We start from the raw sequence: 27,990 nt of genomic DNA, 5'->3' as shown, positions 1-27,990 counted from the left end.
TTTGGGACACAGTGGAAGAGTGGACACACTGAGAGGAAGGTGATGCAAGGTTTGTGATGTATTTTTGGCCCCATATCACAGACTTCCTGTGTGTAATTTTCTGTGTGTGTCTATGTATGTGTGTGCGGGTTTGTGTGATAACAGCGGCTATTCTGTAGTGTGTTTAAGGTCTGAAGAGATAACTCTGTGCCAAGCTAATAAGGGTGAAACAACCCCCCCACCCCCTTCCTCTGTGTACTTAACAGTATGAAGGCTTGGTTGTGTGTGAATGTAAGAATTTGTTTATTTTTCTGTGAAAGGGTTGTTGTTTAGTAAGTAAGATGTTTGCAGAGACGTGGGGATTACTGCTTCGATGAATTCTGCCCAGAACGGTTTTTACATGTTGCTGCTGGTTATATAGAAAAAAGTCTGAGTATCAGCTCTCATCATATGACAAATACAGCATCTAAAACATCCTTATGAACCATAAATAGGGAGCCGATTAGAGAGCGAGTCTTTAAACGTAAGTGTTGAGAGGGCTGTGCACTCCTCAGCGCATATGAGCAGTGAAGTATGTGAGGTATTAAGAGCCAAAACCACTGTGAGTCCCAAAAATTAATATTAATAAGCTTAGATAGAACACTTCATGCAAAAGTTGCAAAACCCCTGTTTTACTGTAGCTAAAACATTAAACACAACCTATAACAAAATAACTTAAATAAAGTAGAAAAGCTGAATGAAGTGAATACAATATAACAAATGACACAAAGGAGCCTAATAGGTAAAAATCTAAACAAAATCCAATAGATCACCATTAATAACACGGTTAAAATACAGTAATCTTGTGTAAATAACAAACAATTTTACAGGTATCTCAGTGAAAAACTAAAAACTTAGTACACTTTGTCTCAACAGCTTGCATAATTTAAAGTATTTATTCACTGTATGGCTTTATCAGTCTCTCACACTGATGTGGAGGAACTTTGTCTCACTCTTCTTCACATTATTGCTTAAATAAATTCATTGAGGTTTGCAGGTATTTGTTAATGCACGGCTCTTTTGTGGTTCTACCACAGCATTTCAATCGGGTTGCAACCTTGATTATTTTCTTTTTTTAACCATTCTGTTGTAGCTTTGCGTCTGCGTTTGGGATAACTGACCTGTTGCATGATCCAATTTGGGCCGAGCTTTAGCTGTCGGACTGACAACCTCACATTTGGCTCGAGAACACTTTGGTATTCAGAGGAGTTCACGGTTGACTCTCTGACTGCAAAGTGTCCAGGTCCTGTGGCTGCAAAACAAGCCCAAATCATCACCCGTCCACCACCGTGCTTGACGGCTGGTATAAGGTGTTTGTGCTAATATGTTCTGTTTGTTCTTTTCCAAACATGCTGCCATGTTCTTTTTAGAGAACAGGCTTTCTTCTCCTGTATCTTTTTTTTGGCAGCTTACAGGGTTTTAAATCATCCAGTGCCCAATTATTATTTCTACATCCACTTAAAAGCACTTGGGTCCGAGAGATGTAAACGGTGACAGCGAGGGTCTCTGCAGATGTCCGCAGAGGATTTACATAACAATGCACCAACTACCAATGCGCCCCAGGCGGCAGACTTCAAGAAGTATAACAGGAATGACTGCTCGGCCGTTGCGCCTCGAGCTGTCTGTGCTTGTATATGATCAAGGTATAACATGATCGGTGTCCCAGCCACTAGAGCGTCAGAGTATCCAGTTTGTAACCACTCTCACACAGCCTTGTTTGAGCCCAGATGCATGGTTCTAATCTTTACGTTTTGGTCTGCTGTTTAGCATAATGAAAACATCTAAAAGAGTCCATTTCCTCTTTTATTAAACAGCTCAAGAAAGCAGCTCATCCAGTAAGAACTGATTTTTGTTATGCTGATCAGACATTGGAGCATTTCTCATTTTTAACCTCACACTCTCATACTGTTATTGAGTTTTCAAATAGGTTCTTCTCTACTCCTTGAATGAAACAGGAAGATAACACAGCACAAGTTTCAGGCCAGAATCAAAGAGACTACTTGACTACTTCCTTTATTCTTTTCTTACTGTGTCCATCCTTTTGCACTCCTCAACTTCCTCTTCCCCCTTCCTTTTCCTTTCTAGCGCTCTGATCCTTAATCTCTCCCGTTGGTCCCACCTAGTCAGCCTCTTTTCACTCATCTCGCCCCCCCTCCTTCCCTCCTTCCCTTCCACATGTTGGCTGGATTCTTCACGCCTGCGGTACCCATCTCCACCTATAGTAGATTAGATTGTTTCTGCAGTATCTACTCTCTTCTGTAGTGGCATCCACATTGTTCTGCAGCTCACTGTCAGCATCCATAAATCCAATTTGTTGCCCATGCGTGTGTCTGTATGTGCCTGCGTCTGCATGTTTGCTTCAATGCGATGCAGCTGCCTTACGTTTAGTTGTCCGCGTGAGTGCATTTAAGTGTCGCAGGCATCCTTTTGTTTGTGTGTGCTGCAGAAATATTATTTCCGTGTACCTGCCTTTCAGTGTCAGTACGTTCGTCTTGCATGAGTGTGCATTTATTAAGCTTGTGTCTTTGTGGATGTGCAGGCGTGTATCTTTGCAATTGTTTGTGCGAGTGAGCATGTGTGTGTGTGTTAGCGATAGCTCTGGGTCTAGTTCGCTGTCAGTCTTGATAAGGCCAGTGGTCGGGAGGCGTCAGTCGGGGCGGCTGCTCGCCTGGCCTCTGCGTGGTGGATCTGCTGAGGAGCCGAACCATTAGACACGCTGCAGTGACTATAGAGAGAAAAGGAGTGGGAGGGTGGAGATGTATAGTGAGAACGCCTGAGAGTGGGAAAAAGAGAGAGAGAAATGCAGGAATGAGGAATGGGGTAGGGGTGGAGTGTGTCGTGGGGGTTGATGGAGTGTGAATAAGATCAAGATAGAAACTGGGAGAGGAAGATGATAAAAATCATCACAGTCAGATAAGGAGGGCAGATGCAGGCGAGGTGAAGGCAGTTAGAGAGAGAGGATGAACAGGAAAAACCAAAGGAAGTCTATCCCCAGTTCTTTCCCTCTTCTGTTTCACCTTTTCCCTCGTGAAAATCATTAAATATTCAATCTCTTTTAAACTATTTTTTCTCTCTACTACCCATCCACCCCCCTTTGTTTCCTCCTTGCTCCCTGTGGAGCTTGAACAGTTCAGATATCCCCGCAGTGTCGCCTTTCTCTGTCCTTATTTAGAAGCACCAAATATGCTTCATATTTCTTCCATCTCCTGGGGAATATTTGTCTCTCGTATGTTAGCTGAAGTCGCTGTCAGCCTCAGAAACAAGATAAACACGTCTGTTGCTTCTCTAGTCGACACAGGGATGTCAGTTTGCATTTGGTCTGAGACCTCGAGCACCTAACACATTCCTTTTAATAGGATACATGCAACTGTGATGTGTCAGAGAGACATTTCTCAATTACTAATCAGTTTAACTACTAACTGGCATAATTTGTTGAGTTCAATATATCACGGTTATGATATTAAAATACGAGACAGCTCGGGTGCTTCTTCTTGAAACAGCAAGTGGCTGATACATTCTGCAGTGTGGAGCAAATCTCACAAACCTCCTAATCCCACAGCAAATTTTTAAAGTATCTGCTGCGATTTGCACCTAATTTATACGTTGGTTCGTGGGCTTTTTCTCGCCGCAAATTTGATCAGAAACACATTTAGTTAGACATGTTTACAGTGCAGAGGTGGAAAACCTTGTTTTTTAAGTTAGAAAGCGTCTCGGGTCTGTTCCTGCCAGCTGCTGCTACTGGCTGCGATAGAAAAGATTACTTCAAGTCAAGCTTTACAAGAGAAACATTCAGGGGTTTTACCGCTTCCCCACTCCACTGTTGCTCAGAAAATGCCATCGCTTGCCACTGTTCGGTGCTGCAGTGTGAAATAAGCATGAAAGTGTTGTGGAAAAAGCCAGGAGGACCCAAAACAGCCAAAAATAACGTGTTTTAGTACATCAATTGTCACGGTTGACAGGTCTCTGGTTCAGTATGTCAAGGCTGCTCATATATACGTGGCTCATATATTTGCAAATATGAGGCAATCTGCAGTTCGTTCCCTTTGACCTGTTTTTTTTAGCCTTGTCTTGTCTAAACTGTGTTTTTTTCCTTTTATTATGTTTACCTTTGGAAAATTTGGAGTCGACGTAATTTCCATCACAGTTCTTTGAAACAGGGCCAGAAAAAAGAGGTTGGGTTATTTTATTTAAAGAAAGAGGCAGTGGCCCAGAGCCATGTATGGTCCACTTCACTGTGTAACTAAAGGGGGAAAAAAGGTAAGGGAGGAGGGTACTGCTCATTTTTAATTTTGTTTCAAACAATTCAACAGTGCATGAAAGGAATGATGGGAGGAAATGCTGGTGTTGAAAACAACAGTCTCGCTAACCCTCTGCCTCTTTTTGGATTTGAACAACTCGCCCACTGGCTGTCTGTGACATTTACCAATAGTGAGCGTGTGATGTAACCATCATTGCTGTTAAACTAGGTTAGGCGCCGGCAGTTAGAGGGGCGTCTGAGGCCGCTTATATCACAGCCGTTATCAAGTGGCTAATGTGTAGATGACAGGAGCTCTAAAGCCATCACTGCAGTCAGTCTGGACAGGTATTTACTGTCGGTGACCAGACCAAAGCACCCAGATGGAAAATTGGAGACTAATTGGATGACACACTAGCTGTTGCTTGCATTTTTGGACACACCTATGAGGTATTATTAGGGAACAATAGAGCATGAAGGAGAGAACGGCCATATTACATCACTGATAAGATTTCTCCTTCTGATAATGGTCTACTTTAAAGGCTTAGTTTTTATGCGCAAAAGGAATCAACAGAAAATAACATGATAAAAATGGCGAGGACATATATACTCGCTGCCCACTTTGTTAAGCACATCTGTTCAGCTGCTCATTAATACAAATATTTCACGCAACAGCAACTCAGTGCATTTAGGTATATAGAGTTCAAAACGAGCATCAGAATGAGGAAGAAAGGTGATTTTTAAGTGGCTTTGAATGCTGCCTAGTTGTTAGCACCACAAAGATTGGTCTGACTATTTCATAAATTGCTGATATTCTGGGATTTCTCCACATAGCCATCTGTAGGGTTTACAGAGAATGGTCCAAAAACGAAACAAATATGGACTGAGTGGCAGTTCTCTGGCTGAAAATGCCTTGTTGATGACAGAAGTCAGAGACAGTAGGCAACAAGAACTCAAATAATCACCTATTATAACCAAGGTATGCAGAAGAGCATATTTGAACCTTAAAGCAGAGCAGCAGCAGAAGACCATACCAGGTACTAATGCAGTCAGCAAAGGTCAGAAAACTGAAGCTACACTTCACACAGGCTCACTAAAATTGGACAAATGAAGCTCTGATCTGGTGAGTCTGCTGTAAATAACATGAAGGCATGGATCCACCCTGCCTTATACCAATGGTTCAGGCTAGCAGTGGTGGTGTAATGGTGTGGGGGAGGATATTGGCAATTCAGTAGAGCAACTTTGCATTATGAATGTTCAACCAACAAATTCATATGGATTTAAGCATCTTTTAATCTACGCCATACAAAAAGCAGTTCTGAAGGCAAGAAGACGTCAACTAGGTAGTAGGAAGGTGTGCCTAATAAAGTGGCCAGGACAGCACATAAACAAGATAATTAGAAAGAATAGTAATAGTAATAGAATAGTAACATTTTATTTTTAAATAGATGGATGATTTAATAAAGAAAACACCATAATGCAGTAATAAGAACTTTTCACTTATAAAATCATTGTCACAGGTTAAATATTTAGCCAAGCAAAACAAGCTAAACGTATATAACAAGGAACTATAGCACAATCAGCACATTTCATACGCTTACTTAAGGCGGGGTAGACTAACAGCACTGACTTCCTCAAGTAACTTCCTTAAAATATAAAAACATGAACCTGTATTCATGCATGGCATAAGCACAGTGTATTTACCCATATAGAAAGTGTGCATTACTCATGGAAGTGGGTTAAGTCAAAAATATAACTAATCCCTCGCAAAAATAAAAAGTTTGAATGTTCTCAAACAAACACAACGCAAGAGTAAACTTATAAACCAAAGATGGTGATAAACGGGTGTTAGTAAAGGCACACATTGATTGCAGTGTTACAACTTGTCTCCTCATTATTCAAATTAAATTTTGTTATAGTTTCGTTTTTAACACAGAGAACTAGTTTTTCCTCTCTTGCTTCAGCCTTGAAATTGCACAACTCTTCTTTCTTTCGTCTTTCCTCCTCCCTGTCGTCTTTCAGGAAACAAAAGATGAATTTTGGCCCACGTTAGCTCCTCCCCATTCCTGCTCTCCCTATTGCTCTCTCTTTTTTTCTATGCTATATACCCCCCCGCCATCTCTTTTGCACTCTCCCGCTCTCATAAACGTAGCAGCTCTTGCAAACTGTGTGTGCTTCTTTTTTTGGTGACAGAGAGCTGGAAAGACAGAGAGATTTTGTGTATTAGAAAGTGAGAAAGGAAGGGGAGGGAGGTACCTAAAGACAGCGGGGAGGGAGGGGTAAGAGATAGAGAGAGCAGGCGAGCGAAGGGGACGGAAGGGAGGGGAGAGAGAGAGAGAGCGAAAAGAGGGGGAGCACATGTGTATGCTTGTCACTAAGGGGCTGGGAGAAGGACTAAGGGAAGCGAGGTAGCTGGCCACAGCCGCCATATGCTGACTGGATTCCTGTTCATGTCTGCTGTGTGAAGACTGTAGGTTTCTGTTGTGTGCTGGCCGGCTGGGGAACACACCATGGGAAGCTCACATCTCCTCAACAAAGGCATGCCTTTAGGTAAACAACCAGCACTCTGCTTTTATGTGGGAACTGCATATCACTGTGTGTGTGTATGAGTGTGTGTGTGCCAATATTTGTGAACTCAGTGTAGATTATTCTGCCTCCTTCTCCCCTCCCCCTTCTCTCTCTTCCTCTCCCTTTTTCCGTCTCCTCCTCCTCCTCCTTCTCTTCTTAATTCACTCACACTGTTATCTTTTGTTTTTCCTTAATCGCTCAGCCGCTCTCATCACACAAGAATGGTTAGTCTTTTCTCTAAAGATCTGTGTGTGTGTGTGTTTGTGCGTGAGTGAGTGTTTGTGCACGAAGAGGCAAATCTCTGCTATTGAAAGCTGCTTGAACACCTCTGTTTGCGGTGACAGAAATAGATCTCCCTCTCCTTCGAGGGCTAGCAAGGACATGACACATATTTGCCTTTCATTGTGCTTCTTTTAATGGAAAGTGGTTGCCTTCACTGAAGTGTGCGCACAATTTACGTGCAAGCACACTTACACACTCACAGACATAAAAGGGAACTAAAGTGACACACATATTCAAGTATAAACATGCATGCCCCCAGCCGGATTCACAGGTAATAGATGCACCTTATGATAGGGGCTGCAAAAGACTGTTCTAGAAAATGGGATCAAGGTAGGGCTGCTAGGAATAAGAAAGGGGTGGGAGGGGATGAGGAAGAGGGGGGTCGGGTGTCGAGCAGGAGGATGAGGGTGTGAAGATAAACGATCATTCCCGTGTTATCGAGTTATTATATCAGCTAAATCTGCATTTGTGAATCCAGTTCTTCTTCAAAGAAAGCAGACATTATTTGATGTCATCAAGAGGCTGCAGGCTCTTTTTCCTGATGACATCAAAGATTAAAGTTGCAGCTAATATCTTACTACCCCCCCATCCTTTTTTTATTGCCCCTCGCTTTGGGCAGATATCTTCTCCACATCCACGCCGGCAGCTTGAGAATCCAAGGTCACAGGACTAAATGACTGTGGCTCAGCAAGGTTTGTCCTTTTCAAGACGCTCATGCACAAATCTCCACCAGTCAATAATCGTGACACTGATTGGGTCGTGGGGTCTGTTTCAGTGCACGGTGACAAGCACTGAACCTTTAAAGGGTGCTGTAAAATCAGCTTGCAGTTTCAGGTGATTGATTGATTCATCTTTCTGAAGGCAGGGGAGCCTCTGATCTCTGTGTTGTATCGTGTCTGAGCTGATTATGAAGGCTTAGATGAGTGACACCCCTCTGAAACCCTGTTAAACCAGATCTGCTGGTAAAACATAAAAAATCGAATGTTGGTAAACGCATCCTATGAGGCCTTTACACTGTAAACACGACTGTTATAGTTCCAGGCAGTTTCCCACTGAGAGACGCCTAATGTCAAAGGCAAAAATCGAGGGAAACCGCTCATGTGGTGGCATGTTGTTAGTTTAGAGAAATCCAGAGTAATCTGAAACGGCTATTAGATTACAAGTCACTACACATCTATGTTGGAATGTGAAATAAGGGCTCCAGTACCATTTCACACACTTATGAAAACAAATACAGGTTTTTTTATACTGCACTACTGCCATATAAAAGGCAGGAATCTCCTCAGGTGTAATTTACAGCACTTAGAAATCTATAAAGTGCTCAGCAAAGAGACTGTGGCACTAAGAGCCATTAAGATGCTTGGTCTATTATGTCAAATGCTTACAGAAAAATGACTGAACTAAAATGGGAATCAATAGTGAAAGATGTGCCAGTCAGAACTAATACATCTCACTCTTTTATTCAGTCAAGGTTAGCCTTATGTAATACTTGCTAGCTGCATTTGACAAGTTCGTTTTTTATTGAGAAGGGCTGTTCAAAGGGGGGAATGTGACCGAGACAAAGTGGCAAGATCAAAAGACGAGTACAGAAAAAACAAAACACAACAAAAAACCAACAGACCTACAATTTACCACCCCAAAACAACAGTTAGCAGGTAGGCTATAATTCAGCTATGATAGGTAATTAGCAGCTTTGCATTATGATGAGTCCGTGCATACTCGTTATTAATTTATATGTCAACACTGTCAAGTGAGTCTGATTGGGGGTAAAACCTGCAGATTAAATAACTTTTAAGATGATACCTGTAAAATGGCTTTAGCAGCCTCTTTAAAACGACCAAACAGCACTTTAAGCAGTTATTTTAGCTCAGCTCAAATGAACGGTGCAATGTGTGAAACTAAACCCTTTTTTCCTTTTGCTGGGAATACCCTTGAAACCGCTCAAACGGCCCCCCTGCGGTCCCCGCACTTCAACAAACCCGTAATCTAAATGCAGTAAATGCTTCATAGCCTTAATAATCCATTACGGGGAGGCGTTTACACCAGAGTGTCCAAACTGACCCAATCCAATTGAAACTTCAAAGTGACTGTGATTTTTAAAAAAATGTATATTAACAATTAATCCAATGTAACAGGCCAGCAGCCATACAATAATCCAGTTACAGCCTTATAAATGTATTTTTTCCTCTAGTGCAAATACTGTTTAAGCCAGTGCTTATAAACAGTTTATGAATTCCTGCAAACAAACAGTGGGTACTTGTGACATTCGTGGCAATCTGGAAATTGAACCCTAAGTCATGTCAAATTGAAAATGATTGACTTCACAATTGTAAAATAAATATTTTCCAGCAGAAATAGCTTACAATAATAAAGTATTTTTAACAATTACAATTTATTGATCTATTAAGCTAGTCTCTGGAATATTTAAAGTATAGGGCTATGCTTTTAAATCATAACCTCTGCCTTTTCCTCATACTTCTCCTGAATTCATAGCACAACTGGAACTATAGCCTGCCTCATCAAACTTTGAACTGGTTGCCATTACTGAGTTGCTGTCAAATGTTATTGCTGGTTTGCTGCTGGTGTCTTTCATTATGAGAACAAAGACCTGACAAACCTGAACTGCTTTGCTGACACCATACCTGCAAATGAGAGCCCTGCATGGTGATCGTTTCTATGTGTAAGCACCTGTGTGTGTCATGCATCACTGTATATTAGTCCAAAAGCACTGACTGACGAGGCAAGAGTGTAATACCTGTGTTACTGTGTAGGTGTGTGAGTCCATGAAAGAAGGAGGACCAGTGGTGATGGATACGTCTGTCTTCTTATTTTTCCTTCCTGGGAGTTGAAGTGAGGGTAGGGAGAGAAAGACGAAAGACAGAAACATCAAGCCACCCCTGAACACTTTGTTCCTGGATATTCACCCGCTTTTTAGCAATATAAATACAACTATTATACAAAGCACGCCTTTATGAATTGCTAGGGAGTTGTGCAGAGCGGGAGAAAAAAAGAAAAACGGCAAGGGAGATGAAGAAAGCCTGGGGAAGTGAGACTGAAATGAGAGATGGAGACCAAAAAATGAGGCAACATCAGATGAAGAGATGTTGAGACGAACACTGAAGGGGTGAGAAGGAGGATACGGGGGCTCTTGTGGTTGCTGCACGCCACAAGAGCCAGTAGCATTATAAATCAGCCATGCTGTGGCTCGATGATTGGTTTCTACGGCTGCAGGCGACTTGAGCGATCACAGGTGCCGACAGCGATGTCGTCCCCGCTTTTCTTCCTTTCCTTTTTCTCGCTCGCACAGTGAAAAATAAAAACACTTGATCTGCTGGAGCTGAATGTAGTCAGACGAGGAAAAGGAATGTGAAGATTTGTTTTTAAATATTGAAATGAAGAAAACGGGAACTATTCTTCTAACTATTCTTAGCTTATAGCTTAATAAATAAACTGTAACAATAGTTATGACCTTTTTTCAGCTGACTAATAGTTCAACACAGAGGAAGGCCTACAGATGCTTCGGAGCGGTTTACCCTTGTTACTAGAGTGCATGTTCTTGTGGGAAAAATCAGGTCCGCTGCAGCTTGTTTTGGCAGATCATTCTGCATCGAGGCTGGCCGACGTCCCGTTGACCTGTACGTTTAAAACGCATGAAATTAGCTGATCCTTTTAATTGTCTTTGTTGACTGACAGTGTGAAAACACGGTCTCCCTCCTCGGGGACAAAAATCCAGCTGTTCCTAAGAGCTGGTCAATGACAGCTGGATGCAGGCAGGCCGCAGGGCTTTCCCATTGGCTCTCGTGCTGCAGTCCCAGCAGTCACTGGCAGATGCTTTTTCAATTTCTAAATGTCAATCAAATGGCATTACCATCACTTTGCTACTTTGGGATGGAGCCTATTTTCATATCTATGATGTCATTTGATCTTGCCCCCCCTCCCCAGGCTCAACTGTTACTGTACAGATGGTTATTGTATTATAGTGAACAATGAACAAAACTTTCTTTGTTTTCGCTTTTCCCAAGTTGCAAATCACTACCACTGCTTTGCTGCCTTTACTCAAAATGTCTACTGTTCATGCTTGTGCATCTGAGTTAAAGAGTACTTGTTCAGAAATGCTGGATGGAAAAGCACGAGCAGAGCTGAAGCTCTGGCTGTCAAGAGGCCTGTTTGCACTGTGAATGCCCCCAGCAGTCACCAAGCCCCGGGGCTACGGGAGAGGTAAAGAAAGACAGAGTGAGAGATTACTGGAGTATTTAATATAATGAGAGAGGGAAAGGAGAGGGATAAGCGTTTACAGTTAGGGAACTGCAAGTCTGGCCAATTATTTAATATAATGAAGGATTTAATGAGTGTTTAAAGTGACGGGAGAGCGAGAAAAATACCAGTAATAAAAAAAGACCAAGAAATAATGACCATTTGAGTTGGAGGATTAATATTTACAGGGCACTGCTGTGGTTTGTGAGTGTGGGGGAAGAGACAGAGACAGTGAATAAAGCAGTGTTTTATTGCCTAGTACTACTCAGCAGCCTGAAGTGCTGGTACTCCCAAGGTCATTCATGGGGCTGGAATGAGAGCTATTTCCTCCCTCAGTCTGACCAAGTGTGTGCTGGAGAAATGTCTGGAATCTCTGTAACCCCCCCCCCCCATAAAAATAATACCAGAATGACAAGATTTCATGAAAATCCTGTCTGCTCAGTTACTACTACTTTTTCCATGTCAGTGCCAAAAACTGAGCAGCGCGGTGCCGTATTTCTTCTCGCTGCCGCTGTATTCCATTTTCTAAGCTGTGCACCATAGATTTTATATTGATGTGTAAGTGCAATGGCCTCCAGGCAAATCCTATTAGGGATAGCTGATGTTTTAGCAGGCCACATAAGGCACCATGTGCAAGATTTGAGTTTCACCTCACTGGACTGCTTCATCAGATCAAGTTTCATGCTGTAATCTGACAATGCAGATTTAAGAGACAATGCAGAAGTCGAGTGACGGGTCGCGCGATGTTGGGAGCTATTCTTTGTCTCCGTGCAGCTTCTGAGTGCACTTGCTTTTCTTTTTTATCAGTGGAAGTATGAAGGAAATGCCCACATTAAACCAGGAGAACGTGCTGTGGGCAAAACTGAGGTGGAAACCAAGTTTTAGCTCACATACAAGTAGCTGAGCTTCTGTTGTGGCTGCACTACAGCTTCATACCACATGAAACCAAAACTGAAACGTGTTTGAACACAACTGTTGGTGTTAAATTCCCGACAGCGAAGCGTCTCTCTATGTACTTTGTCATGCACTTATAGCGTGCTAGTTTAAAAATAACCACGCGACCATGCTGCTTTAAACAAAGGGAGAGTTAACGGTAGACGGATCAAACGAGACACAAACTGAACGCAGACCCTTGTATCGGTTTTCTTAATATAGACTGTGAAAGCTTATTTTGTGTCACAGCAGAACTCTAATGGCTGCAGCCTAATGAGACGTACGAGCTGAAATGCAATGTAACGCTGCATACATTACTTCCTCATGCATGCACACCAGTGAAAACTGCTGCAAGTATGTGGGGGAGAAAGTCACAGAGTTTCAACCTTAATGACCTATTTACTTCCCACGATGGGCCTTTCACATGAGAAAAAAATCATCATCCATCATCATACATACTTTTATAAATAGAAGTTAATTGGATGTTTTCCCCCAGTCTGCCCCTTTTCTCTTAATTATACAGTTACACTTATTTACTCCTAGTGGTTACAAATACAACACAGTCCTCATCTTGTAGTGAAGCAAATGGAAAAAAAAGATCAAAGCAGCAACCAGTTCCTGGCCAAATGTAATTAATGTTAAATGCAAATTTCCAGTGTTAACAGAAAGCCAACAAAGATTAAATAATCAAAACATCAGTGCTAAAGGTCAGGCTCAGACATCACTCCAAATCAAAGAGCAGAGGTGTCTCTCTGAACTGTTTTGCAGCAACATAAAACAGTCACACAGGAAGAAAGCAATCCACTGCAGGAAAGGTTGGGACACCGACTTCTCCAACAACAGGATGCAACCTCAAAAAACATGTTGCATTACTCAAAAGGTTTAATAAATTGGAAAGTCCCTTTATGTTTCAGTCATTCTGAAAGTTGCATTCATTCTGCTTCTTCCCCCCCGCCCCATGTTTCTGTCTTCAATAATCTGAAAAGCATGAACTCACTGTTTGAAGTAGAGAAACGCAGCCTTTAAGTACAAGAAAACAGGTAAACAGCAGCAAAATCCAAAATGACAATGAGCTTCAACTGGGCTCTCGGTGAAGCTGTAGCTGCCAGGAGAAGAGTGTTATTTTTTCAGATTTCTCAAACTAATTGATAAGTTTGGAGCTGCCAAACTTCTGTCCACAAGTACGGTTCTCAGGGATTCTTGGCATGCAAAGTATTGCGTAGACCCTAGAATCTTGATTTTGTTTAATTTAAATGACTGGTTTAATAACTTGGCTTCTTTTGCACGATGTTGGTAATGCAAATGGAAAACACGCTAAAACTCGGGGAAGGTCAATTGTGTATCCTTTGAGTTTTGAGTGGAATATTTTGAGTGAACTGACAGAGGAGGCTGCTTATTCGAGATGTCAGACTGCACATCTCAGATGGGGGAAAAGTCAGCGATGAATGATGGGTTTGTCAGCATCAGCAAAAACAGGCATAACTCTGCACTTATTTCATCTGCAGTGTTTCAGAGGGCTGTCAAAACTTTACATGTCAAAAAATCCCAATTACACACACACACAGCCAGGACTTTCTTCAGAATCTGCATCTCTATGTCCCTCAGATGTCTTCTGTCTCAGGCTGTAAGGCCCTCGGTCATCTGGAATAATTATTCCATCGGTTATGTGGAAAGAGAAAGGGAGGGAAACGATGCAGGAAAATGCAGCAGGAAGGAATATTCATGGAAAACTAATAAATCCACCTCCTATCAACCCCTGTTCTTGTTATAACTTCAACAAAGGCCCACTAGTGGGGTCATTTGGCATATCTTCATTGTTAAATACCATTTTTCCTCCTGTACAGCCCAGCAGCACTCTCAGGGTAATGGTTTAATCTTTAGATATGATTTAATAAAACACCCTGTGGCAGGGGTGCAGGAGGAGTTCGCTGTAATTCGGTTATTGACAGATTTCAGTCGGATTTCAGAGACTCGCGTGGCAAACCGCTCTATCCCTTGCGAACTGTTGCACTTCCTTACACACCTGCACGTTTACCCCTTTCAGCGATGTTTCGATGTTTTTCTATTTGCATTTTTCTTGTATATTTATAAAGAGACACTTGGTTTCATCCAAAATATGCTGCACAATAAACAACTGAGATATAATCTAGTGCTTCAGGCTGCATGCCTAGTTATTTTCGTATCAACACCGCCCCTTTTTTTCCAAGTAAGCAGCTCCCAAGATGCACTCTGAGTCCATGGGGATGAGCATTTACATTCAGTATATAAAGACTTGTGAACAGGCTGGAATAAAAAGTATTCTTCATTATCACAGGCTGTTGTTTTTCCTCATTATTAATAACACTAAATTCATATAGCAAGATTTGCCTTTTCAACGCTATTTTCTACTAGAATAGCTACGACACCCACCTCATCCATCTTCTAAATTACCGCCTGTTTCATAAAGTCAGCAAATTTAATCATAAGTCAGCAGTAATTAAGCAAAAACAGTGAAATATTTCAAAGTTATGAGGAGAAAAACAGCTGTGAAACATGACCTCACACAAGAGGAATTAGCTCCGCAACAGGCAGACAGCTGCTCCGAGAAACAGCTTTTTTCCCTCCACGCCTATTGTCACTGTTGGCATGGCAACCACCACCTCAGAACAGAAACATTATGGGATGCGGATACAGCAGCGGCCTCGTGTGTGCCTGGGACCTCATCCTTATTTTCACTTTAAAATTTCCTACACAAAAGTAAACGCTGGAAGTTTGAATGAAGTACAGAACAAGTCCATCTTACACTGGTGGTGTTTCAGCACCACAGCCTACTTTTCCACCCATGTCTTCCCTGTCTTCTTTTCTTCTTTTGTTCTGCCGATCTGACTCTTTGTCCCTCACTTCTTGCGTTTTTAGGCATCAGGCCCCCCATTATGAACGGGCCCATGCATCCGCGCCCCCTGGTGGCGCTGCTGGACGGGCGAGACTGCACTGTGGAGATGCCCATCCTAAAAGACGTAGCAACCGTAGCGTTCTGTGACGCTCAGTCCACACAGGAGATCCACGAGAAGGTAACATGCTTGAAGTAACATGTACACATAAAGTGCAATAATAATTCTATAATTCTATCTGGATGTTTTTGTGTTTCAGCTAAACAGAAAAAAAAACAGGCAAAGTAAAGCGTTTGCTTTTACTAATTTTGCATATATGGATTAAACAGAAAGATAACCAAGTAGCTGACATGAAACTTGTCACCATGGGGTAAAGGAATAATGAAAGCAACGTCAACCAATTCAGAAACCAGTGATTTAAAACTCTCTTTTCCTGCTTTCCTGACTTAATGATGCTGCCATATCTAATAGGCTTAGAATGCTTAAACAGATATGAATCGGTAAAGCAATGGCACCAAAAAGAAGATTTAATTTAAAGCTTTGAAATATAATACTGCCTAGCCCAAAAAAGTCACCATCTGGATTTAGCTAAGAAACAGGTAACAATGCACACACAATGTCAGAAGAACTCAAGGGATTACGACTAAACAGCTACACAGTCTTTAAAAAGTGAGGGTAATCGGAAAAAAGGCTTCTTTTTGTCCCGAAGGATAAAGATTGTAGCGATGGAAAAAGTTCACGAGACTTGAGAAGCCCAGATTTACCCTGTTTCAGGGTGATGGGAATGAAGAGATGTGGATGAAGTGATTTACCCATCATGCCCAGTGCTTACCATACAAGTCTGTTGGGGCAGTGTTATGTCTGGGCTTCCTTCAGTTGGTCAGGTCTACATTCAGAAATGCTATGTGCTCAAAAAAAAATCAACTCAATATACCGAATGACGAGGTTTTTCCATCAGGATGACAAAGGCAGGATTCGGCAGACTCAGACTGAGAAGAGTGATTCAGGAAGCATGAGACATTATTTTCACACTGGCCACCACAGAGCAGAGACCCTAGCCTCAATGAGAAACGTTTAACCTAAGAGAAGAGTCTAAAGTTAAATAGATGATGTTAAAACAAAAGGGATGCACAAAAATCAAGTACAAACTTGAATGTGGGTCAGATTCTGCAACAGTCACTACGATTGTAAATGGGTTTGTATGTCTGGCAGGGTTATGTCTTGTACTGGGTGTCTGCCAGGCGCACCCTCTCTGTGAGCGCGCTCAGTAGGCCACAGTGTGGGAGAAACAGATGGCACTCCCTCCCTCGCAATCCTTCTCTTGCTCTCTGTCTCTGGTTCTCTAATAAGCAGCCACCTCATTGTGTAATTAAAAGGGCTTCTTTACTGTAATTGAACCGCATGTCATTTTCATCCCCTCGCACATATGAACCAGGGGGCTGGCAACATTACAGAAAGATCACACCAATTAAAAGGTGTCGGCTCTGTAATGTATTCAATTCTATATGATAATCTTATTATCTGCTTCTGAGCCATTACGGTTATTGTCAGACAATAAGCTAGAAATGATTAAAAGTCACTGAGAATTCAGTGTGAATCGTATTAATTCTAATATTAGACCGTTCAGATAGATGCAGACACCTTATCTTAATTTATCTTAATCTTACTTCAAAAGGCAAAATATCAATGAAATGTAATTCTTAGGAAAAAAAGTTAATAATAATAATAATATCTTATATGTTAACTTGCTCTATATGTTGTGTTGTGTGTGTTTCCAGGTCCTAAATGAAGCTGTAGGAGCGCTGATGTACCACACCATCACTCTAATGAGAGAAGACCTGGAGAAGTTTAAAGCGCTGCGTATCATCGTCCGAATCGGCAGCGGTTATGACAACATTGATATTAAATCTGCTGGAGAACTTGGTAGGAACATGCACACATACGTGCACATATTTGCATAATAGCAAAATTGTTCTTCCTAGCTGTTTCAGTGCTCTGTCTTAAAGACACAGGCAGAACTGGCACAGATTTGAATTTTCCTGTTAGTAATCTAACAAGAAAGAAGCGTCTCTGACAATTTGGTCTTATTGTTTTTTATGTTTTAAAATACTTAAGATGAGCATTGGCGTATGAATTTATTATTCAATAAAAAACGATCCAGTCTTTGGTATGACCCACTGTCCTTCCTATGTGAGGGGGGGAGTGGCCTCATTTAGTAAAGAGATGCTTTTTCCAAAATTAAGCACAAATTTCATCACACTTATGCTGTTCCTTACTTTCTATTGTAAATTTACTCTTGCAGCTATGGATGTTAACTTTTGATGTGTCCAAAATTTAAAATAAAAAAGACAAACAAAGTTTTTTTGCATGCTTTGGGAACAGATCTTGCTATAAACACAGAAGTAACACCCACCTTGTGTTTAAACCTTTTGTTTTTGCGGAACAGCCAATCACAAGAATCCTGGCTTAAAGAGTGTGAGAAGTGAGCCAGATCTGTAAAGACATTTTCAAAATTAGAATAATAGAGCCCCTTTAAATACATTTTTTAAAGTAATTTAATATATGAAACACGAAAAAGTCGACTGTAAGCTGTGTAAATGCATGACCTAAACATTAAGTCAAATTTTAAACTTCCTAGCTACCAGTTCCTGTTGCCATGTTTGCAAAAAATCTGTAATAGAAAAAAGGAGAACTTTTTTAAAAACTCAGTTTGCTCCTGCAACAGCCTGAACTTTACTAACTTCCCTTATCTTCTTCTACCGAGAGCCTCTGCCATTTTAAAGTGTCGAGTAGTTTTGTATTTTGCACAGGAAAAAAAAAAACTGCTGACACCTTCAGCTCGTACTTCCCCACAAAAATAGCTTTCACCAAACTTCATTTCTCTCTCAAAATGGTTTTTAAAAGCTATTACCAATCCTTATCTGCTTTCTGGTCCAACAGGCATAGCTGTTTGTAATATGCCAGCCGCCTCCGTGGAGGAAACGGCAGACTCCACGCTGTGTCACATCCTCACCTTGTACCGACGCACCACCTGGCTGCATCAGGTTTGTAGCTCCGTGTGGCTGATAAAAGAGTCTCAAATTAAATGGATTTAAGCGACTTATTTTAAATGTCTTGGTTAGTGGTGTGCATTCGGTTATCACAATTTTAGTTTCGACAGTTACTAATCAGAAAAATTGAAACGTTCATTCATTTTCTTTAGAATGTGGCTGTATTTGAAAGACGTTGATGTAAGATGTAGAAGGTACAGTAAAATGATTTGTTCCTCAAATCATTATTTAGACTTATCACCTGAAACGACTTAGACTTTGGTCATTGAGTCCAGATATTATGATGTATGGCTGGATCATGTTCAACTGTAACGTTTGTGTGCTCTGCCTTGTATATGCGTGTAATAACTAATTGGTATTCGTGCCAGGCTCTGCGGGAGGGGACCCGTGTTCAGAGTGTGGAACAGATCCGTGAGGTGGCATCGGGAGCAGCGAGGATCAGAGGAGAGACCCTGGGACTCATCGGGCTCGGTGAGTAACAACAAAGACGAACGTATGTGAAGCAGAGCTCAGCATACACACCGAGGTCAGCATGCTGAGGTGCTCACAGTGATCATACTAACACGCAGGTACAGTGTTTGGTCAGCTGGTCAGAATGTGCTGTCTGTTTGTTTTTACATTTCCAGTGATCGAACATTTGTTCTGTCGTTTCTAGTTTTGTCCTTAGCTCAGCTAAATTGGCTTCGCAAGGGGTTACTGCCAATAAAATATAAGCGGATTAACCAGAAGCAATGCAAATCTCTTCCATGTACCTTCTAAAGGGTTTTTCCAGTAATAATGAGCAAACGTGGGTAGCAGTCAGAGAATCGCAGTATGTAATTTGTGTTAGCAAAAGACAAAAAGCGGAATATTAGATGCACGTGGATATAGTCTAGATATATAGGTTTTATATATCTATATGTTTTTCTAATGCCCCTGCATGAGTATTGATGTTAATGTAATTCCACGCCCGCGGGTATTCCTGTGTTTCTAGGTCGAGTGGGCCAGGCTGTAGCCCTGCGAGCCAAGGCCTTTGGCTTCAGTGTGATTTTCTACGACCCTTATTTGGCTGACGGTGTAGAAAGATCCCTGGGATTACAAAGGGTCACCACACTACAGGTAAAACACACACTTGTGAAACCATTTTATATTTTAAACATCAGCCTCTTTTCACTTTTGTCAGCTCTTCTGTATAATAGAAAAAAAACCCAAAACATCTTTTAACAGTTTATTTACCATGGAGTCATTATTTTCAAACGGTAACTCCATCACTGTTTATGCTGTGGAAGCACAAACAGGGTACTCCTGTCTGAACGCAGATAGAAAAAATAAGCTCCGCCTAGATTTTACCATGTGCACGTCACCTTACTCCTCAACCATTTGAGAGAAAATCGAAATGGTTAATGAAAGATTAGAATGATTATTCTGATTGATTATTATCTGATTGATATTGAATGATTATGTTTTACAAATTTTGGAGTCAAAGTTACAATAAAAGTCCATTAGTCCTGTGTGAATCTTGATCAATAGAAAGTTAAACTCATAGGCAGCCTTTTCATACCTCTGCATCCTTGACATCTACAGGCATCGGTCGTATACACTATGTGACACTGAGACCATAAAAGAAGTGAAAGCTAATTAAATTCCACAGCTAATTTGATTTTGAGTGGATTTAAGGGCTACCTTTAATGAAAAATTGCAATGGCTTGTGAGTTACTACTGAGAATCAGATTTTAAGGGGGACGTGCTATGCTCATTTCCATCTGCATATTTGCATGTTTTCACTGATTTTCACAAGAAAGAATCCTTATTTATACATATACACTAATACTAATATATGCATATATTTACTTATACTTACCTATACTTATACTGGGCTTTGGTGTATCTCCTCAGTTCATGCTTTGTGTGATACAGGCAGTTTTAGCTCTTTTTCCTTTAACTTTATTCTGACTGCCTGCCCCTAATTAACATGTGAGCACGACCCCTGAGCCCAGCTCTGACCGTATAAAGGCTATTGTTGACAACATAGAGACCCAACAGTGCCAAAAATTGGTAGAAAGCCAGTGTTTAGATCAATGTGAAGCTATAGCTGTCACAGTATGCACATGACAGAACATGAGGAGAAGCAGAGCAAAATGCAACTTATTGCTTTGCACAAATATCAGCAAAGCACCTGTCACACAACAATGCTCACCTGCGTGTGTGCCAAAAACAATTTCCACTCAGCTCGTATTTAACCAATAAGAGCTCATCACTAGCACAGCATTTAAATGGATTCAGACTAAATCCTCTTTTTACAGGGAAACAAATCCTTTGTCTCCAATTCTCTTTGCTGACGAGAATGCTTTCTCCACAATCCGCCGTGACAAATAGGCATTTATTGCAATGGTGCTGTGACCACTGTGTGTGGAAAAGTAACAGTAACTGTCGTCTGGACCTGGTTCAACATTTCTGTTGGGATTGGGATTAAGTGGCTCCTTTTTTCTCTTCCTCAGGATCTGCTCTTCCACTCTGACTGTGTGTCTCTGCACTGCAGCCTCAACGAACACAACCACCACCTGATCAATGACTTCACCATCAAACAGGTAAAGATCGGCATTCGCACTCATCGCCCAACACACGCGACACTGAGCAGGTACACTGAAGCATAAATGATTTCTTTGGCCTCACATCCACTACTGAGTCCCATAGCCATAAATATTAAAGAGCCTACACCCAGGGAAGCCCACCATTTTACAGATTAATGAGGTTCTGTACCACGTCTGAAGGACTATCAGATATTGGCTTTTCTCCTTAAAGGATTTTAGCTTTAAACACTTCTACACTAACTGGGAGAGGATAAGTGAAAAGACAATTGCTCAGTGTGGGCCCATAAAATATTACTGGAAATTCTGCACTGTGAGCAGAAAATGTGATTTCTTTTTTATTAGCTTTACTGAAAGGGATTTGTTTCATGTTTAATATCACAGAGTCTTTATGTACAGGGGCACCGATCTTAAAATGTAAATGTGGTGTTAAGCTCAACTGAACATATATCACTGACTGTGTGTGTGTGTGTGTGTGTGTGTGTGTGTGTGTGTGTGTGTGTGTGTGTGTGTGTGTGTGTGTGTTAAAGATGCGTCAGGGGGCGTTTCTGGTGAACACAGCAAGGGGGGGTCTGGTGGATGAGAAGGCTCTGGCTCAGGCCTTGAAGGAGGGAAGGATACGTGGAGCTGCCCTGGATGTTCATGAGTCAGAGCCTTTCAGGTAACCTCCTGTTTTAACTGCTAGCTATATTTGACTTTATCGTTAATGAATTCATGAATTATTCCATCAGTGCTACTGGCCACTTTATTAGGTATGTAGTCAACTGCTGGTTAATGCAAATATCTAATCGGCTAATCGTATGGCAGCAACTCAGTCAAGGCAACCATCAGAATGTTAAAGAAAGATGATTTAACTGGATTTCACACAACCATCTGTAAGGCTGACAGAAAATAGAAAAAGAGAAAAAAAATCGATTAAGTGGTAGTTTTCTGCGAGAAAATGCCTGGTTGATACCAGAGGTCAGAGGTCAATGGCCAGACTGCTTTGAGCTGATAGGATGATAACAGTAATCTCAACGAACGACTCAGCGCAACCAATGTATGCAGAAGAACGTCTCTGAATGCACAACCCATTGAAACTTGAATCAGATGGCCTACAGTAGCAGAAGAAGAACAGGACACTGAGGCTAAAACTCACAACGGTTCGCCAAAATTGGATAATAGAAGATAATAGAAGGTCTGATGAGTCTCAATTTCTGCTGCAGTCTTTAGATGGTAGGGTCAGGCTCTGAAAGCATGGATCCGCCCTACCCTGTATTGGAGTGGGGAATATTTTCTTGGCACACTTTAGGCCCTTGCTGTCAAGTGAGCATCATTTGAAAGCCATTACCTAGCTGAGCATTGTTGCCTACCCTCTCTAGCCTATCATGACCACAGTGTACCCATCTTCTGATGACTGCTTCCAGCAGCACAACACACCATGTCACGAAACTCAAATAATGTCAAACTGTTTTTTTTTTTAACATAGCGATCAGTTCAAGTCCTCAAATAACCTCCATAGTCAGCAGATGTTCATCCAATATTACTCCTTAGAGATGTGATTGGCAGCTGATAAATCTGCACGATGGTTTCATATCTTATGGACCAAAATCATTGTTGAATATTTGCAGCATCTTACTTCACTTCCATGAAGAATTAGGGGCAGTTTACAAGAATGTTTAGTAATTTTATGTTTAATATCATGGTATTCAATGACATTTGTGCCACAGCATAGGTCATCAATAAACACAAAACAAAAGCCTTTTGTGGTGCACAAAATCATTTTTGCTGCAGCTCAGAGTGATTGTACTGCTTGTGTATTTGTCAGTTTCAGTCAGGGTCCGCTCAAAGATGCCCCCAATCTGATTTGCACACCACACGCTGCCTGGTACAGCGAACAGGCATCACTGGAAATGCGAGAGGAAGCAGCCAGGGAGATCCGAAGGGCTGTGACAGGTAGTGCACACACACGGTCACAGAAACACAAACTTTAGCAGACAGCATGATTTCTGATGAAAAAAGCCCAAAAAGTGGTATTTTAAGGAATTCCATGCTTCCTGTCGAGGAATTTTAAGGGCCTTCTTTCCTTTTCTTCTATCCTATTTTTCTTTTCTTTAAGGTCGCATCCCAGACAGTCTAAAGAACTGCGTCAATAAAGAGTTCCTCACCCAGAACAACCACTGGGCAGGTGTTGACCCAGCTACCGTCCACCCTGAGCTCAATGGGGCATACAGGTATCAACCAGCAATTACTTGACTGGGTTTTTAGTTGTTCCTTCTTTTGCCATTATTTCTACATATTTTCCAACTATATGGAAACCTTAACCCTTAAGCTTTCAGGGTAAAAGAGCTACAATCATCAGTTGATGTTTGTTTTGGTCTTTCAAACGTACTCGAGCTTTAAAGGAGCATGTTGCTGCCCTGTTGACTTCCAGTCTGTTAGTACTCGCAGATGTGATGACAGCTCTGACTACACACGATAAGAGAGGTCGCACGGCAGTCTATAATTATACTGATGGGTAGACAGCGTCGCTGCCTGCCATGAGGAATTCAGCCAGGCAATGTCAGCACAACAAAACACTGGCTGCTGGGGTATTGAAAAGTGCTTGCAGGGTGTATCACATCCTGAAATAGCAACACAGTTCAGCTTACCAAACACTGCACTACATCTACTACGCAAAGCACTGTTTGGTGATGTGAAGAAGGTAATGAATATCCCACTTATAATTATTAGTTTATATTCAAATCAGATTTCTGCAAACCACAAAAAATGGAGGCCAAATTTCTGTACGTACAGCAAATCTAAATATTCCACAGCGACACACAATAATCAAACATGCTGTCGTAATCGGAAGTAGTGTCAGTGTTATGGTTTTGCTAGTTTTCTGGATTTTTAAGTGGTCTTTAATGTTTAACATGTGGACATGGTTATGTCTAGGGCTGTGCGATATGACCAAAATCTCATATCCCGATATAAGAATTCTATCGTCCGATAACGATATAAATCACAAAAATGTAACATTTTCTGTAAATTCTGTGAATCTCGGGCAGCTCGACTTGCGGGAAGTTTTTCCAGCTGCGCGTCATGTAGCTGGAGTCGAGTGTTTTAACCGATACATGAAACGATACATTTTTAGACATAAGTTGCCGTAAACAGTTTATTTTGCGACACCACGAAACAAACGATAGCGTAAAATGAAACGATAGACGTTTTTATATCGTCATCCGATATATATCGTTATATCGAACAGCCCTAGTTATGTCACTCTTTTATCATTTCTGCGATTCCTGTTTTTATCCATTCTAAGATGTTTAGTGTTTAGCTTTGCTTTTGTCGAGTGCTTGAAATGAACAACCCCCTTGGTGGGGGTGTCCTCTTGGAGCTGGACCTTAGATTTATTGACCCACCCTGTAATCATGTGAGTCATCGAAGGTCATATGACCCAAGGTGTGGGTTATTACTGTCAAGTAAGGTGTGAATCCTTTCTAAGACACTACCCTGTGAGTTATTAAGGTTGCATAAGTGAATTTACAAAAATGCCTTTAATCATATTAGTTTAACTGCATTTAAGATGACTCAGTTCTTATTCTCTCAGATTTTATTCTCTCCCCATGTCTGTTACCACCAGGTATCCCCCAGGAGTAGTGAACTTGCCATCTGGCGGCCTCCCTCCCCCTGTTGAAGGCATTGTACAGAGCGCCGTGCCAATCGCGCACACCCTTCCGCCCGCCGTCACACACCCTCCTCACGCCCCGTCTCCCGGACAGAACACAGTGAAGCCACCAGAGGGCGACAGAGAGCAGCATCCAAATGACCAGCTGTAGCCCCTCCACAAACACAAAACACACACGTTCCCGTGTTGTCTAGTGACTGGTGGTGGTTGGCACAGCAACCGGTGTCATTGCGATAAGTTCTCTAGTGACAATTGTTATCAGGTTTGGTGTCAGATTGACCGGTTGACGTCCCAATTACAATCAATACAAGAACTCTCTGGCAACTGGTTTCCAACAGCCGGTTCACACTCCAAAGAGGAAGACAAGGAAGGTGGTGATGAATTAAAGAGCAAGGCAGCTGTCTGCTGCCCCGACCAGAAGTTGGTCTTCCGATCGCTGGATGATCTTCAGATTCTGTGCCAGAAGTAAATAAAAAAAACAACAACATAACAATAACTGTCTGTTGATTTGGGAAAAAAACTAGGATCAAATTCCTCTGTCTTAGACTGTAGTGTGTCCAAAGTTAGAGGGGCGGGGTTTATGTCTTTCTCTCTTTTCTGTGTCTTTTCCTTAGTTTGATGTACAAGCAAAGTTAGTAGGTTATAAAATGAATGTAACCTGTCTGTGTACAGTTTTAGACTTAAAGCAAGAAGATACTGATATTTGTATTCGAGTCTTAACAAAAGCAAAGGTGATCTCTCTATGTAGCTGAACCAGTTGGAGAATACAATATCCGTTTTTTTTATTTTAATGTCCCCAAATTAGCAAGCCCCCCCAAAAAGAGGCAGCTTTTTGCACACCATCTCAGGAGAGTAAGTTTCCGCAGTTGGTATATTAGTTATTTTTTGTTTCTTTTTGTTCTTTTTTTTTTTTAGTTTTGTTTTATAAATTCTTTTTTCATGCCACTTAGTGCTTTTGTTTTTCTACCTGCTTGCCTTTTCGTGTCCCGCTACATTAGAAAAAGAACTTTAACAAGAGCTAAAGTTGAACTAATGTTTGCTTTTGTTAGTTATGTTTAAGGGGCATGTGACTTTGCTCTTGGGACTTGTCTAAATGCTTGACCGAAATCAAGAGGGTTGTGGGAGGAAAGGCTGCAAGAAAGCGGTAAAATGGTATGCCAAGGCTGGGAACTTATCTCCTTGTCTCTATTAATATATATGTCGAGAAAATGATGCACTGAGAGCTTGTAACAGACCGCACTTTGAGAAACAAGGATGTTTATCTTGTCCTGTCTAATGATACAACAGTACCCCTATCACACACAGTAAATGTGCAGGTCATGGAGCATGAACAGTTTGATGAATCACTGAGTCATGGTTCATCATGCTGCAAAGTCAGTATATTACTGAAGCTGCCCTTGCAGATATAGATCTCTCCAATCAGCCCGTAGAGTTGCAAAACACTCAACTTTCCATTTGAAGTTCTAAACTCACTCCCAGATGTCACATCTAGTTAAGCAAAGTTAACGTTTACTGACAGATGAGAAACAGTCATGCGAAATCTTCATACTGTTTAGGACATTTTAAAATACAAAGCAAAGTCAGTAAATAAAAATAAAAATCTCATTTATCCAGACTACTATCCCTTTAACATTTCAAGATGGGTCCTTCCTTGAGTATACCGTTTAGCCACTCTCTGTGGCCTCCGTGTCTATGTGTACATATGGTGTTCTGCCTGCCTGTGTCAATGTGAGTTGGTTGTATCTGTGTCTAAAAAAGCAGCACTGGGAGGAGGGGTGGTGGCTTGTGCTCTCCACAAAGCATCAATACAAAGACTGCCATTAACAAAATACTTAATACGAAACTATAAACACCTGAAATTGAAACTGATTCCAAACTTAGCCTAGCAATCTCTCAGAAATTAAATCTCTTATAGGTTACATTCCCACATAACAAGAAGAGTACAGTGTCATGCAAGCGTAAAACTCTGCCAAACCCTTTTCTCGCGTGCTGATGTTAACCAGCCATCTGAGTGAAGGTGCTTTCTGATCCCCTCCTACCAGCAGCTGAGTAGTAAAAAAACAGTTTACTGTTGCCTACCTGGTCTTCTTCATGGTTAGGTAGTAAGCGTAGCAATCAGGGATGGAAATTTTGCCAGCGATATCTGAAAGGGGCGCCTCATACTGAAGGTACTGCCAGGCTAGAGCCCCAAAATCCTCAACATCATGCTGAACTGTTTTGAACTTGAATCTTAAACAAGATGCCATTCTTTTTCTGTGGACGAAAGTCTTCTGCTTGTTTCTTTCTAAAACAAACTGCGAGCATTCCTTTATTAAAATGATGGGCGCCACATCAGATTAGCTTTTTAAGTGTCGAGGTGCTCCTTGAATTTCCATCCCTGGTAGTAACACACAGTCCACTGTTGCCTACCTTGGTCCCCTTTATGGTAAAGTAGTAGGCGTAGCAATATACAGTATACATAATCTATATTCTACAGTAAATATCATTATTTTTGGTCAAAACTGACAACCTGACAAAGATACGTTTGTGACTGTATGCATTTGTATGAATTATTTTAAAAGAAATAAACTGTGGAAAGGTGATGGTTGCTTCCTTAATGCCAATGTGTTTGGTTTTAAGGGGAAGTTATGAGTATGTACAAGAGTATGAGAGAATTTCTGATTTAAAGTAAGCATGAATTTTGGTAAATTTACCAAGAAAAAAAACTATTACTGAATGTTTATGGAACACACACCACAATTTGATGTTTGAAGCTCATTCTTTAAATTATTAAGTTAAAACAAAGAATTGAGTGGTCAATACAACACGATAAGTAACTGTTTTAATAGTTTAATAATCGTAAGGTAGGGTAGTTAGTCCAGCAATGGGCAGCATAGTGGCTAAATTTGTTATCTCCCTGTTAAGTTTCAAATCTCTACACCACGAGGTGACCAGCTCTCCTAGTCAAAGTTCTCAACTGGGATTTCCAACTTGTAAAATTGAAGCTGTCCAACCAACCACAACTTAAGAATATAGGACGGTGGCAGTGAATGCAAATGTAAATGCCACTGTAAAGCATAAGCAATCTGTACTGACAAGTGCAACTGTGAGTTTCTAAATACAATACATGGAGAGGAAGGACTGAGCTTTATCCCCCCAAAAAACAAGCACCACGGTGTACTGCTAGACATGCACGAATGGCTAAAGAGCAAAACAATCCCTATTTTTTCTTCCTTTTCCGACTTTACTCCTTCAACGCGCTCAACTGGGTAGTGAAGTGACTCCCAACTCCAAAATCAGGCTTCCAAGGTAAATAGGACACAGCATTAAAAACCAGGTTTGTATCAAACATCTATATATTAAATGCTCAAGCCATTTAAAGACTTGAGTGAATACAGATCTATAGCTTAATAGAAGCAACTGCAGATAGGTGACAATCAAACGATTTTTGAAATTCCAGCAGCAGCATTTTGAAGTAACTGTAATTGTCTGAAGGTCTTTTTAAGGATGCAAATAAAAAAACATTGCAATAGTCAACCGAGAATAAGAATTAAAGGGATAAACAAGCTTAGTTATTATTACA

At 41.2% G+C, this 27,990-nt stretch overlaps 1 protein-coding gene across 2 annotated transcripts; it reads left to right on the top strand.

Moving 5' to 3' along the window:
- Window positions 1–27,010, top strand: LOC120720636 (C-terminal binding protein 1). 2 transcript variants are annotated; one of them, XM_040010383.1, is made up of 11 exons: window positions 1–49; window positions 15,185–15,339; window positions 16,938–17,082; window positions 18,100–18,203; window positions 18,578–18,680; window positions 19,183–19,307; window positions 20,687–20,776; window positions 21,307–21,437; window positions 22,584–22,711; window positions 22,875–22,989; window positions 24,384–27,010. In XM_040010383.1, exons 1-11 carry the CDS (start codon window positions 43–45, stop codon window positions 24,577–24,579), a joined length of 1,299 nt encoding a protein of 432 aa, XP_039866317.1. In that variant the 5' UTR covers window positions 1–42; the 3' UTR covers window positions 24,580–27,010. The 2 variants fall into 2 exon arrangements, with proteins under 2 accessions (XP_039866317.1, XP_039866316.1); XM_040010382.1 differs by lacking the exon at window positions 1–49 and adding an exon at window positions 6,581–6,802.
- Window positions 27,011–27,990: the final 980 nt, after the last annotated feature.

This window comes from Simochromis diagramma, unplaced genomic scaffold, assembly GCF_900408965.1.
Source record: "Simochromis diagramma unplaced genomic scaffold, fSimDia1.1 OVJJ01000585.1, whole genome shotgun sequence".
Lineage (NCBI taxonomy): Eukaryota > Metazoa > Chordata > Actinopteri > Cichliformes > Cichlidae > Simochromis > Simochromis diagramma.
This window is presented reverse-complemented; position numbering and strand designations above follow the sequence as displayed.